The 14,434-nt window shown below is 45.9% G+C and overlaps 2 protein-coding genes across 2 annotated transcripts; one reads left to right on the forward strand and one right to left on the reverse strand.

The window, feature by feature from the left end:
- Window positions 1–704: 704 nt before the first annotated feature.
- On the reverse strand, window positions 705–11,248 carry LOC133756423 (histone H4-like). The gene is made up of 3 exons (XM_062187118.1): window positions 10,938–11,248; window positions 4,108–4,141; window positions 705–872 (listed from the first exon to the last, which is right to left on the reverse strand). The coding sequence occupies exons 1-3, from the start codon at window positions 11,246–11,248 to the stop codon at window positions 705–707; spliced, it is 513 nt and encodes a 170-aa protein (XP_062043102.1).
- On the forward strand, window positions 7,638–9,077 carry H1-6 (H1.6 linker histone, cluster member). The gene has a single exon (XM_062184980.1). The coding sequence runs from the start codon at window positions 8,014–8,016 to the stop codon at window positions 8,647–8,649; it is 636 nt and encodes a 211-aa protein (XP_062040964.1). The 5' UTR covers window positions 7,638–8,013; the 3' UTR covers window positions 8,650–9,077.
- Window positions 11,249–14,434: the final 3,186 nt, after the last annotated feature.

The raw sequence follows: 14,434 nt of genomic DNA on the forward strand, positions 1-14,434 counted from the left end.
GAGCAGCCTGGACTCAAACTGGTGCCCATATGGGATGCCGGCGCTTCAGGCCAGGGCTTTAACCTGTTGCCCCCTGGCCTCATCTCCTCCTCCCTCTCTCCCTCTCTCCTCCTCATCCCCCTCCCCCTCCCCCTCCTCCTTCCTTTCTCCCTCTCTCCTCCTCATCCCCCTCCCCCTTCCCCTCCTCCTCTCTCTCTCCCTCTTTCGTTCTCCCTTCCCTTCGTCCTCTTATTTACAAAGGAAGGTGAAGGACAGCAGGTACAGCATAAGATTGGTACAGTAACTAAATGTAACTGGTATTGCTAAAACAGAAAATTACAACAAATCTAGCCTTGCAGGTATTAATTGGTTTTACATGGCTTCTAGAATCAGGCAGTAATAGGGATCACAAGCAGCTTAGACTTATTACTAACCACTTATCATCCAGCCCTGGAGTAGGCTATATTTATTGTGAAAGGGGGAGGGAAAAAAAAAAAAAAGCCCTACAGAAACCGGAAGTGAGGGACGGAGACAGGCAATTGGTTACGGCTCACGTCAGTCTTCTCTGAAAAGGGTTTGAACAGTTAGCTGTTTGTGATTGGCTGAAGCTTAGCTACTGGCTATGCGTTAGGTCGCAGTGTGTTTGCACGTCAAGTTAGGTTGCGGTTCACTATGTGCAGGGAAACCTTTAGGTCAAACGCCTGGATTTAATGGTGTGGGAAAGCTCACCCCGCTGTTTCCCGACTGTCCCGAGGTTGCCTGCCGCTGTCCTCAGGGTGGGGGCGACGTCCGGTGTCTGCTGAGCTCGGGCACCGCACGGGAGCGGAGATGCCCTCGCTCGGCTGCTTACCGCTCGCCTCGCACAAACCCAGCAAGTGCGGGATCCCGAAGTTCTTAAGTCAAGAAAGAGCCAGTAAGCGTCTTTCTAGAACATTAGCTTTTCTTCTTGTTCTCATTGTGAAAATATTAAATGTTTATCATAGAAGTTTGTGAAAGGAGAAACATATAAAGAAACTTAACTCCTAGTATCTCCTTTTACATGTATGTGAGACATATCTATGGATGAGTCTGAATATACGTAAAATAAATATATCACATAAAATTGATGTAGGTATGCCCATATATTTTTTTGGTAGAAACGGTTTTTAAGGGTGTATCATTTTATTTATGGATGCATTATTTACTTATGTAATTAGCTCTCTATTATTGACTACTTCTATTTTTATTCATTACAGATTATGCAGATCACACATCTTTGTACATAAATCTTTGGTAAAATATTATTTCCCTAGTATAGGTTTGTAGAAGTATAAATACTAAAACAAAAGGGAGGAAATTTTTTAAGGTCCTTAATATACATTGGTGAACGGCCATCCAGGACCGCCATGCCAAATTTGTAATCCCAGTGTAACTTGGAAATTCCTGTTTTACAGTACTCCTGTTGGCAATGAAAAAAAAAATTTTTTTTTTTTTTGACAGGCAGAGTGGATAGTGAGAGAGAGAGAGAGAGAGAGAGAGAAAGGTCTTCCTTTTTGCCGTTGGTTCACCCTCCAATGGCCGCTGTGGCCGGTGCATCTCGCTGATCCGAAGCCAGGAGCCAGGTGCTTCTCCTGGTCTCCCATGCGGGTGCAGGGCCCAAGCACTTGTCCATCCTCCACTGCCTTTCCGGGCCATAGCAGAGAGCTGGCCTGGAAGAGGGGCAACAGGGATAGAATCCGGCGCCTCAACCGGGACTAGAACCCGCAAGGCGGAGGATTAGCCTGTTAAGCCATGGCGCCGGCCATGAAAAATTTTATAAAGCAATGTCATCCTGACAGACCCACTCCTCCAAAAAATATTGAAATTGCAGCTCTTCCTTTATTTGGTAAGGGCAATTATCCCATGTATCATTATTTACATGATCACATTAAAAACTACAGCAAAATGGTAACATGGTTTCAATAATTCCATGAGAAGGCACTATATGAAGAATAATAAGTAGGATCTTAGGTTAAGACAGAACAGAACAAAAATAATAATGAAATAACATAAATAAAATAAAAGCTATCTGGTGCCATGCAGGACCAGCTGTAATAAACTGCATTTGGCTGAGAATAATGAATCTACTTTTACTTACATTATCTCTTATAACTAACTACTCTTTGAGAAAGGATCTGCTATGGACTGACTTGTATCCCACTCATGCCTCACTGCCCCCTGTTCATATATTGAAGCTCTAAATCCCAATTGGAGATATGAGTACTTGAAAAAATTTGTATAAAAATAGACTTGAGACTACTATTTTGGTGCAAAATCAGATATCCATACAGATTTCCTTCATAATGCGCATTTTCCGGGACCTTTTTGAAGTACCTCCTTAGGACTTTTTAGGAGGTAATTAATTTTGAATGAGATCATAAGGATAAGGTCCTAATTAGTTAGGACTGCTAGCCTTATAAGGAGAGGACAGGAGACAGGGAGAGAGATCTTGCATACACACTAAGGAGAGGCCCTGTGAGCACACAAGGAGCAGGCCTCTAGCCAGGAAGAGAGCTCCCCCTCCCCGAACCTGACAATTCTCTACCCTCATCTGAGACTTTCAGTCTTCAGACAGAAAATATATTTCTGGTGCCTGAACCACCCAATCTGTAGTATTGTGTTATGGACATCCTAAATGAGAGTAAGTGTCATTGGTGTAACCTACAGACAAGGAAACTGAGTTTAGAAGAGATAGGGTTAATTTGTCCAGTCTCACAAAAGCTAGAAGCAGAGGAGGTAGGAAGTTAACACAGATCTCTTCGTTCCAAGGTTAAGGCTCCTCCTTTCCACATGCGGGCAGCAGCCTCGGAGAACTGAGAGCCAAATCCCCAGGAGCCAACACTAGATTAAGACTTCTCACAAGGAGACAAGTGCCCAGTCCTCAATAAATAAGCTCCTGGGTTGGTGGTTGTTACAGCAGTAAGGCCACTAGTTGGGGCACCCACATCTTGTATCAGAGTACCTGGGTTCGAGTCCCAGCTCTGCTCCTAAATTCAGCTTCCTGACAATGTGCACCCTGTGAGGCAGCAGGTGTTGGCTCAAGTAGTTGGTACCTGTCAGCCATGTGGAGGATGTGGGTTGAGTTCCAGCTCTCAGTGTCAGCCACTGCAGGCATCTGTGAAGTGAACCAGTGGGTGGGAGATCTATGCTCTTGTCTCTTTCTCACTGCCTTTCAATAAATGAAATTTTTAAAGAATAATTAATATGTTCTGACAACTCATCCATGGAACACATTGAACCTCATGAAAAACTAAAATGCAAATAGGTGCACTACTATTTTTATCTATCCAATTGATAATATAAAACCTAGTGATATCTTTATAATCCTCTTTTTTTTAAATGTATTTATTTATTTGAAAGGCAGTTACAGAGAAAAGGGGAGGGACAGGAGAGAGCAAGTTTCCAACTGCTGCTTCACTCCCAAATGGCTGCAAGATTTTATGCTTTTTTCTAACTACTGTATATTTTGGATTAAAGTATAACAGAAAATGCACCCATATTCTAATATATTCTAATGCTGTGCCTTGCAAAGACGGACTCTTTAACATCCATATAGGTTGGAAAATGGTTTTACTTACCCACCAATGAGCTGTTCATAGAAAGGTTTTGGAGATTAGTCTTAGTTGCTAGCATTACATATTTATAGTTACTTAGTCACAAATTAAGAATCAGCATGATGTGGGTATGTCTCTGTAGTTACATGTAAATAGACAATAAGAGAAGAAATTGCAGTAAGAGCAGAAATAAGACTGCCTGCATAGCTCCTCCAGGGGTGTTTTGTAATGATGCAAAAAGCCTTTTTTTGTTTTGTTTTCTTAAGGTTAGGTACTTCAGTGTTTCCTGGATGATGGCCCTGAGCTTAGTTCCTGTCTCCTCTCAGAAGTTTTCCAAGATCCCTGCAGATTTGCAGGGATCTGTGTGTTTACAACAGAGCTGTAGAAACCTGCTGAAAATCACTCAGGTTCATCTGATTCAACAGAGGACCAACCTCCCTGATACCCTTTCTCAAAGGGTTTGTCTGCCTTGAAATCCTGATAGATTAAAATGTTAAACAGTGATTTGGGCACCTAAAAATTGCTGTCATTGCTTATGTTTAGATAGTACCTAAACAGATGGTCTTGGTAGTTCAGAGATGATGCGCAACTTTTTTTTTTAATTAAAATAATTTTTAATACATCTTGCCGCCCTGGAGTAGCGTCATTCCAGCACTTGATGTTCAATAAGTGCTGGATGACTTTTGGGGACATGCATAACAACTTTTGCAAAAGATGGAGTTATTCACATATCCTTTCTGTGAGCTAAGCGGCAACTTAACAGTTGAACAAGAAAGCAATCAAAATACAACAATGCAAAAATGAAGAGACCAGTTGAATAGAGAGTTAAGGTTAATTTGTCAAATAATGTCTAAAGATGATTGCAAACCAAATATAACATTCAAAAATAGCTCTTTAGAAAGGAAGAAACATGAAAGAGGAATACATGTTCTTTTTATTATTATTATTATTTGTTTATTCATTTATTTTTTAGATTTTTTCAAACTGACATACATTTTTAAAAATTTATCCACCTCCAGACTGTGTGGGCTTTTTTGTTGTGTTGTTTGCTTTCTTTTTTAAAGATTAATTAATTTATTTGAAAGTCAGAGTTACAGAGAAGCAGAATCAGAGAGAGAGAGAGAGAGAGAGAGAGAGAGGGAGGTCCTCCATTGGCTGGTTCACTTCCCAGATGGCCCCAACGGCCAGAGCCAGGATCCAGGAGCTTCTTCCAGGTCTCCCATGTGGGTGCAGGGGCCATCTTCTACTGCTTTCCCAGGCCATAGCAGAGAGCTGGATGGGAAGTAGAACAGCCCAGACCCCATCCAGAGCCCATACAGGATGCCAGCATTGCAGGTGGCATCTTTACCTGCTATGCCACAGCGCAGGCCCTGGGAGTATCTAAATCTTGGATGTCAGAAAAATTAAGAAGTGAATGGGGTTGGCATTGAAGCATAGCATGGTAAACCACTGCTTGAGATTTCTACAAGCAATATTGGAGAGCCTGGGATTGAATCCTGCTCTGCTTCTGATCCAGTTTCCTGTTAACATGTTTGGGAGGAAGCAGAGGGTGGCTCAAGTACTTGAGTTCCTGCCACCCACCTGGGAGAACTGATGGCGTGCCTGGCTTCTGGCTTCAGCCTGGGCTGTTGTCGGCATTTGAGGAGTGAACCAGTGGGTAGATTACTTCTCTGTCTCAGTATTTCTCCCTGTTTCTCTCCTGCTCTACTTTTCAAATAAATAAAAAGTAAAATACACACAAAAAAGAAACTTTAAGAATTTTTATGAAAAAAAAAAAAAAGGTGTGAGTAAAGTGAGAGTGCTGGCAAGTGAAACTCTGCTAATGTCCTCACCAAACAGAGCAAAAGTAGCTTTATTTTATTCACATGTGTATTAATAGAAATATATGTTAAATGTTTTAAAAATAACAAACTGGTGTGTAAAATTAATATTAATATTCGTAGGCCATATACTTTTCATATTATTTTTTTAAATAAAATAATCATTTCATTTTCTGTATGACTGTATTCCTTACTTTACTAGAAATGCCAAGCAAAGTTTATCTGAGGAAATGTTTATGACAGTGTTATTTTTTAATGAGAGCTAAGAAGACTGAACTTCCCACAATAGAGAACTTAAAAAACTAAAACTACAATATTGCTCCAAACATACAAAAAAGAAGTTATTGAAAATGTGATCGCATGAGCATCAGATATTAGGTGAAGACAAGGAAAAGGAAAGGAAGTGACTCAACACAGGTGATGTCTGCAGCTCCCTGAGAGTGAAGCAGGGAAGGTCAGAGAGTTCTGAAGCCAGACTTACTGGACTTGAATTCTAGATCAGTGGCTCCCCAGCTCTAAGAACCTGGGCAAGTCATGCGACATTCTGTGCCTCAATTTCTTCACCGATAAAATGAATCTCCCCCTTTTTTTTAAGTGAGAAAAAACTTTGGACAATAGCACAGGATAAAATGTATATCATATGTTTATATAATTATATATATGTAATTTGTCTTTAAGTACATTTTAGCTACCTGCCAAACAAAAATATGAATCATGGGTTTCTTTCTGGGTCTCAAATTATGGAATCTGTGAATTTCCTAAATTCTCCAATTCTGTTACTTTGAAAATGACAGAATTAGCATTCTGTCAGCCTGTACTCACAACCTAAGCCACTGATTTTAATGACACAAACCTGAGAGATCACCAAAGCTTTGAGAAACTGAACAAGAGTGAACACATAAGCCACAGCCAGTTGACCTGGTGGTTAAGAAGTCCTATCTTGGGAGTGCCTACATTCAAGTCCTGTCTCTGCTCCCCATCCCTGGTTCCTGCTAATATGGACCTGGGAGGCAGCAGGTAGTGGCTCAGCTAGTTCGGTCCCTGCCACCAAAATGAGACCTGAATTGAGTTCCTGCTTCCCGTTGTGGGCATCTGGGGAGAACTAACCAATGGGCGCTCTCTCCAAAACCAAACATAATCACATGATACTTACAATTTCCCTAGGAGAAATATTCCCCAAGGAAAATAGAATATGGCAGAGTACATGTGCTTAAAGTAGTATTGTCTGAATTTGTGTTTCAAGTGTGTGCATGTGTGTGCACGTGTGTAAGATAGAGATGGAGGCTGTTAACTTCATTTTGCAGTTGAAAAGTGTGAAGTCTCAACCTTTGACTTTTGTTTTTGAAATATTTCAAATGTAGACTCCTGTTTCCCACACTACCCCCTTAGGCCAACATTTGTCATTCTTCTAAGACAATTACAGTAGACTTCCACCATCTTACACTGAACTCTTCTCAAAAATGATTGCTTATTCAGGAAATCTCAAGAAAAGACAAATACAACAATAACAACACATCACACTCTTTCCTTAAAACCTCCAGTGGCTCCCTAGCCTGGAAAATTGCCAAAATTTTCACAAAGCCATTTGGGAGAATCTATGCTAAATTAGGTCCTTCTGGGTTCTTCCTCTCCTGAGACCCTGGCTCTAGCCACACTACATTGCTCTCTCAGAATCTTCCAGAAAGACCTGACCACCTCCCACAAAGGCCCATGGCAATAGAAGCTCAGGGAAGTATGGGACATTTTCCCCAACCCCTTTCCCACATTGGTCAGCGCATTGTCGTTAGAGGTGCTGGTCTGTGGCTTCCACCTGCCAGGGTTCTTGCTTCACGTTTTATAGTACACGGGGTACAGAGACTATATGTGTGAATTTGTGGAGGGGAGGTGGACTGAGCTACAAAAACAAGAAGCAAAACTCAGCTGTGGTGAGAGACATGAGGATAACCGAGTAGGAATCATGTTCCGCGTTGTGACTGCATCTCAAGGATCTTCGGGAACTGGAGAGTAGCTCTCGTTACGGGTACCCGAGGTTTGTGGTTTCACGTGGTTTATGATGTACTAGATTGAGTTTTCCTAAATCACATCATATTCTGCAGGTCTTCAACAATTCTCTAAGTACTTTCTAACTCCACAGGAGACAGCTAAGAGTCTGTGTTACTTCCCTCCCATATACAAATAATTTTCCATAAAAATCAAGGTGCGAATCATCTATTTTCTTCACCAGTTAGAAGCCATCCTTTTGGAAGACCACCCCGAAGAGATGAGGTCAGTCTCCTGCTAAAAATTACTTTTGCATTTACGAGGAAAAGAGGAAGTTTTGTTCTTTCCTCTTGAATTTGCCTAAAAATCAAGGGCTTTCTCCAATAGTTTCAGCATGCAGGATCGTTTTTCATGAAAATGCAAAAGCTCACGTGAAATCTGACTCTCCAGGAACCATTCGGCAGCGGAACCTGGGAGATTCTGCGCAGAGGAGTATTGTGGGGTTCAAGTTTTGGGGTGGAAACAAACACAAACGCTCCTCCTCTGAGGGGAGGGGGCGGTGCCTGGCCACGCACCAATCACAGCGCACCCGGCCCTATATAAGGCCCGGAGGCCGACTGGGCGACTCCTACCGGTACTGCCTGGAGTGGCTCTCTGCTGCGATGTCCGAGACGGCTCCCGCAGCCCCAGTCGAACCCGTGGTCGTCCCTATGGGGAAACCGTCGACCAAGAGGCGAGGAAAGAAGGCGGGTGGGTTGACAAGTGCAAGACGCAAGACTCCGAGTCCTTCCTTGTCCCAGCTCATCACCGAGGCCCTTTCGGTGTGCCAGGATCGGGCGGGCATGTCCGTGGCCGCGCTCAAGAAGGCGCTGGCGGCCGCCGGCTACGACGTGGAGAAGAACAACAGCCGCATCAAGCTGGCCCTCAAGAGCCTGGTGAGCAAGGGCACCCTGGTGCAGACCAAGGGCACCGGCGCCTCGGGCTCCTTCAGGCTCAGCAAGAAGGCCACTCCTGAGCCCACCAAGGGCAACGTCAAGAAGTCCCGTCCTACCAAGTCCAAGAAGGTGAGTCTGTCCCGAGACTCCAAGTCCCCAAAGACCATCAAGACCAACAAGAGAGCCAAGAAGCAGAGGAATACAGCCAAGAAGGCGGCCCGCGGCGGGCGGCAGGCCAAGGGAGCCCAGGGCAAGAAGCCCAGGAAGAGTCCAGCCAAGGCCAGAGGCGCGAAGCCCAAGCCTTCAAAAAGCAAACTGCCCCAGCAGAAGGCGAGCCAGAGGAAGCTCTCCTCCAAGAAGTGAGGCGCCGCCGCCGGCCGTGTTTCAGAGAACCCAAAGGCTCTTTTAAGAGCCACCCCCGTGGTCGGCAAAGGGTGCAACACTGGGACAAGCCGGAAACCAAAGCGGGTGCTCTGAGACTTGTGGATGCAGCAGAGCCACATGGATTCTAGAATCCCTGTGGAGTAGGTCTTGTCAGAAAGTCTGCAAAGTTGAGGACTTCTTGCGTATGACTCAGTCTACAGCTGGAGTTCTGTAAGACCGTTTATACTCCTGTTGGATATTTTATGAGGTGTTGAGGTTTAGTGCTGTTGGTGTTGTTGGGTTGTAATTTTTATAAAACTATAGGCTTCGTAAAACAATTCAAAAATGTGATAGACCCACAAGTTTTATGTAAATAGATAACAGCTGCACTGCTGAGGAAATTCTCAGGGTCCATACTGAAGAAATAACTTTTTAAGGCCGGCTCTGTGGCTTAGTCTAATCCTCCGCCTTGCGGCGCCAGCACACCGGGTTCTAGTCCCGGTTGGGGCGCTGGATTCTATCCCGGTTGCCCCTCCTCCAGGCCAGCTCTCTGCTATGGCCCGGGAAGGCAGTGGAGGATGGCCCAAGTCCTTGGGCCCTGCACCCGCATGGGAGACCAGGAGAAGCACCTGGCTCCTGCCTTCGGATCAGCGAGATGCGCTGGCCGCAGCGGCCATTGGAGGGTGAACCAATGGCAAAAACGAAGACCTTTCTGTCTCTCTCTCTCACTATTCACTCTGCCTGTCAAAAAAAAAAAAAAAAAAAAAAAAAGAAAGAAATAACTTTTTAAGGTAAATCGGGGCCAAGCGCTGTGGCATAGCAAGTGAAGTCGCCACCTGCAGTGCCTGCATCCTTTATGGGCGTTGGTTAGAGTCCTGGCTGCTCCTCTTCCGATCCAGCTCTGTGCTATGGCCTAGGAAAGCAGTAGAAGATGACCCAAGGTCTTGGGCCCCTGCACCCGCGTGGGAGACCTGGAAGAAGTTCCTGGTTCCTGTCTTTGGATCGTCGCAGCCCCAGCCGTTCTAGCCATCTGGGGAGTGAACCAGCGGATGGAAGACCTCTCTCTCTCTCTCTCTCTCTCTCTGCCTCTCCTTCCTCTGTGTAACTCTTTCAAATAAATCTTTAAAAAAAATTGGAGACGGAGCTGTGGCATAGTGGGTAAAGCCACCTCTCCACTTTCGATCCAGCTCTCTGCTATGGCCTGGGAAAGCATTAAGATGGCCCAAATCCTTGGGCCCCTGCACCCACGTGGGAGACCCAGAAGAAGCTCCTGGCTCCTGGCTTTGGTTTGGCACAGCTGTGACCCTTGCGGCCATCTGGGGAGTGAACCAGAGGATGGAAGACCTCTCTGTCTCTCGTGTAACTCTTTCAAGCAAATAAATCTAAAAATTATTTTGGGATGGAAAGGGAGTAGGAGTTCGGACAGAAGTGGGGGTGGGAACAACCGGTATATCACTATAGCTGTATTTATAATGAAATTCGTGTTCATTAAATAAAAGCTTTCTTAATAAACGAAGAATTCTTTTCCCTTTATTGTTAATGAACATTAAATCCATACTATTGATAGATCCATGCTAACCTTACTGACCTAAAGGTAGCTTTAAACAAAGCCAAATGTAAAACTGCAGTGCAGTGACATACAAGCCAGTCTCTATCAGTAGGCCTTCTTCGCCTTCCTGGTTCATTTGTGTAACCAAACCTCTTTAATAAAAACTGCCTTTGGGCCAGCGTTGTGGTGTAGCAGTTCAAGCTGCATCCCATTTGGGCCCTGGTGTGCTTGGGCCTTTGCCAACCCCACGTGGGAGCCCTAAAAAGCTCCTGGCTTCAACCATTGCTGCCACTTGAGAAAGTAAAACGGCAGAAAGATAGCTCTATCTTTCAAATAAACTTATTTTGCATAAAGTGCCAGTTACTCAAAACAGCTTTGCAAGACCCAGGAACTGAGAACGCTTCCCCTTGGCCCACTTGTACCTTGCTCCAGGATGTATGGAGCTCGGTGCTGCCAATGCCAACGCCAACGGAAATCTTCTCAAAACCTAACTGGACACCGTCTATACAGCCAATAAATCATATGGGTACTTGCGCTCGGCTCCAAAGTATCGACCGGCACCATTACGATCAACGCAACACAGGTATAACCCCTTATGCTGCGTGTAACATGGACAGGAATTGCCTATCAAGAATCAAAACTATACACGCTATGCGGAACGCACTTCAGCTCCTTCCAAGACTTCGTGGGTGGCCCTGAAAAGGGCCTTTGGGTGGGGGTCCGGGGCCGCGGGGCCGCTCAGCCGCCGAAGCCGTAGAGCGTGCGCCCCTGGCGCTTGAGCGCGTAGACCACGTCCATGGCCGTGACCGTCTTGCGCTTGGCGTGCTCCGTGTAGGTGACGGCGTCGCGGATGACGTTCTCCAGGAAGACCTTGAGCACGCCGCGGGTCTCCTCGTAGATGAGCCCCGAGATGCGCTTGACGCCGCCGCGCCGGGCCAGGCGGCGGATGGCGGGCTTGGTGATGCCCTGGATGTTGTCGCGCAGCACCTTGCGGTGGCGCTTGGCACCGCCCTTGCCCAGGCCCTTCCCGCCCTTGCCGCGACCAGACATGGCTGCCACTCCAGTGAAGAACTGGGGTTGGCGCAGGCCTTTAAATACTGCACTTGCGGACCTGATTGAAAACGACACGGCAGCGGAGGTTTTTTTTTTTTCCCCTCGGATTGCCACCAAGGGGGCGGTGCCAGGAGGATGTTTTTGATTGGCTGAGACCTGGCTCGTCATTGGCTGGGCTGGAAGGCGGAGTCGAGATCTTATTGGACGGAAAGGTCTCCTCTGTCGTTATTGCCTTGTTTTGTCCGCGCGCCTGGGAAGCTGTAGGCGCCATCAGAGGCTGAAAGCCGAGAGCCTGGTTCCCTGTGTCCCCCTGCGCCGTTGATCCTCCAGGGAGGTACAAACGACGCCTAACAGAGTAATTTGTAGGCCAAGAGACTTTCGTTCCCTCGAGCTCTTCGTGTTCGCACGGGCTGGGCAGTCTGCGCCTGGCGGTGGAGCAACTCTGCCCCCTCAGGTGCCCGCGTCCGGCCAGAAAGATGCAGCCTCCCGCAAACCCGAGTGGAGCGGCTGCAGCACCGGCCGCTCTCTCCCTCCCTGTCTCGACCCCGATCTGGCCCACAGACTGGCTGTGTTTTTGCGCAGGTCTGGGAGGGAAGCGGAAACTGCGGGGTTGGATGTAAGCCGTGGGCCGACCCCAGGCCCCCGGCCCGGCTCGCTGCTTCCGTGTCACCTGCCTGCAGCTCCAGCTCGCTCGCCTCCTTTTTAATCCCCTTCCACCTGCTGTATTTTGACAGGAACATTCCGTTTTGTAGAGTCGGGGATTAATTGCGGTGTGTGGCTAATACTTGATTAAGGTCGTAGCAAAGCCTCGAGTCCTCCCCTCAGAAGGAGGCCTTTGTGAAGATCACTGGTTTCAAAACAAAGGTAATCTGATTTTTAGGAAATGGCAGAATCGCACGATTGGGCCTGTGTGGCTTGAAGAGACCTCTCAAATCAGTTTTCTCCTCAGCTTCCTGCTAAGGCTTTTTGAAAATTTCCACAGCAAGAGAAGCTCTTGTTAAAGAAAACACCCCCATCGTAGTAAATAAACAAATGCCTGTTGTGCGTTCTCAGGAAGAGACTAGGACCACAGTGAGACAATTCATAACCTCCGACTTGCTCATTTGAAGAGAAGCGGGGAGCAAGACAAAAAGATGTACAGCAGGGTCCAAAAGTTCTAAATATGTGGACCGTAAATTGAGGGTTTTGGGGGCCAGTGCTGTGGCATAGTGGGTAAAGCTACAGTCTGCAGTGCCGGCATCCCATATGGGCACTGGTTCGAGTCCCGGCTGTTCCACTTCTGATCCAGCTCTCTGCTGTGGCCTGAGATAGCAGTAGAAGATGGCATAAATCCTTGGGCCCCTGCACCCACATGGGAAACCTGGAAGAAGCTCCTGGATCCTGGCTTCCGATGGGCTCAGCTCCGGCCTTTGAGGCCATTTGGGGAGTGAACCAGCCAATGGAAGACCTCCCCTCACCCCCGTAGCTCTGCCTTCAAATAATAAATAAATCTTAAAGACAACTATTTAAAAAAATAAATAAATTGAGGGCTTTTAGGATCCTGACTACCCACCATCTTATAACAGGATTTAAGGAAGAAAGAATGCTCAGTATTACAGAGAAAATGCCAGAACTGAGTTCATACATGATCTTGAAATCTCAGTGTATTTGAATTCCTGAATATAAAATTAAAATGTAGTGTAGATCATATAACTTCACGTAAAAATATGTGGTGTGAACTACCCTAAACACATCACCGCAGAAGCTATCTCTACATAAACTGTATAAATTGCTCTTCCTCATCTCATTACCTGTTGTATCACTAATAAAACTTCACTTCTGCTTTGACAATTTATTTGAAAGTAAAAGAGCAGGAGTGAACCAAAGAGGGAGCTGTCCCATGTGTTTCACTCCGCAAATGCCTGCCTCAACTAGGTAGGGTTGGGCCAAGGGAAGCCAGGAGCCAGAAACTCTATCTGGGTGTCCTGTGTGGGTGGCAGGGACTCAACCACTTGAGGCATCACCGGCTGCCTCCCAGAGTGCACATTAGCAGGAAGCTGATATTCCAGCCCCCACAATCTGATACAGGTTGTGGGCATCCCAAACAGCATCTTTGTTTTTAAAAATATGTATTCGTTTATTTGAAAAGTAGAATAACAGAGAGGGAGAGACAGAGAGAGGAGAATCTTCTAGACTCTGATTCACTCCCCTAAATGACTGCAATAGCTAAGACTGACTGAGCCAAGCTGAAGCCAAAGCCAGAAAATCCATTCAAGTTCCCACGTGGGTTGTAGGGGCCCAAGTATATGGGCCATCGTCCATTGCCTTACCAGGTGCATCAGCAGGAAGCTAGGTTGGAAGTAGATGTCTCAAACCAGAGATCACGATGGGATGCTGGAGTCCCAAGTGGTGACAGCAGCCCCACAAACAGCATCTTAACTCCTGTGCCAAAGGCCCACCGCCAGAACTTGATTTTTTCAGAAATTGTAAAAATAGGGGAGAGGGTTGTGATGCGGTGGGACATTTGCAATGCTTGCATCCTGTATAAGAATGCCTGGTTCAAGTCTGGCTCCTCCACTTCCAATCCAGCTTCCTGCTAATACACATGGGAAGGCGGTGGATCATGACCCAAGTACCTGGGTCCCTGCTTCCCATGTGAGAGACCCAGATGGTGTTTGTGGCTCCTGGCTTCAGCCTGGCCTAGCCCTGGCTGTTGCAGGCTTTGGGGGAATGAAGCAATGGATTCAAGATCTGTCTCTGTCTCTCTCTCTCTTTTTCTCTGTCACTCTGCCTTTCAAATAAATACATAAATCTTTAAAACAAAATAAGAACAATACTTTCTGCCCAAGTGTGAGTACATCAAGGTTATCCATCTTCAAATTTCTCTCCGAGTAAGAGAATAAACAGAAATGTGAAATCATTACCTAAAAATTTGTGTATCAACATGGAAAAAGATCCTTAAAGAAATGTGCCTAAAAGAATGTTTCAAAATACTAAAAATGCATAGGAATAGACATGGCAAATTCTGAAATGTTAACCCAGATTCCCCCCTCATTGTAGAAAAGATCAAGGGTGTTGCTGCTAGGGAACTGAACAAATATGCTGGTATACAGAGAAGATGGTAACAATGCCACATCATTGCTTTCTTAATTTAGAGATAAACGTGCTATACAGGGCATGAGCTCTGAGACAGATGGCTAGATT

Source organism: Lepus europaeus, chromosome 3, assembly GCF_033115175.1.
Source record: "Lepus europaeus isolate LE1 chromosome 3, mLepTim1.pri, whole genome shotgun sequence".
Taxonomy (NCBI): domain Eukaryota; kingdom Metazoa; phylum Chordata; class Mammalia; order Lagomorpha; family Leporidae; genus Lepus; species Lepus europaeus.

What these genes read in the sequence shown, in the direction of transcription:
- LOC133756423 (XM_062187118.1), bottom strand. Translation starts at nt 11,248, where the DNA reads ATGTCTGGTCGCGGCAAGGGCGGGAAGGGCCTGGGCAAGGGCGGTGCC. An exon ending in CTCTACGGCTTCGGCGGCTG is followed by an intron (nt 4,142 to 10,937) that starts AGCGGCCCCGCG and finishes TTAAAAAAAAAA; the next exon opens with GTTGCGCATCATCTCTGAAC. An exon ending in CTGAACTACCAAGACCATCT is followed by an intron (nt 873 to 4,107) that starts GTTTAGGTACTA and finishes TCTTGACTTAAG; the next exon opens with AACTTCGGGATCCCGCACTT.
- H1-6 (XM_062184980.1), top strand. Translation starts at nt 8,014, where the DNA reads ATGTCCGAGACGGCTCCCGCAGCCCCAGTCGAACCCGTGGTCGTCCCT.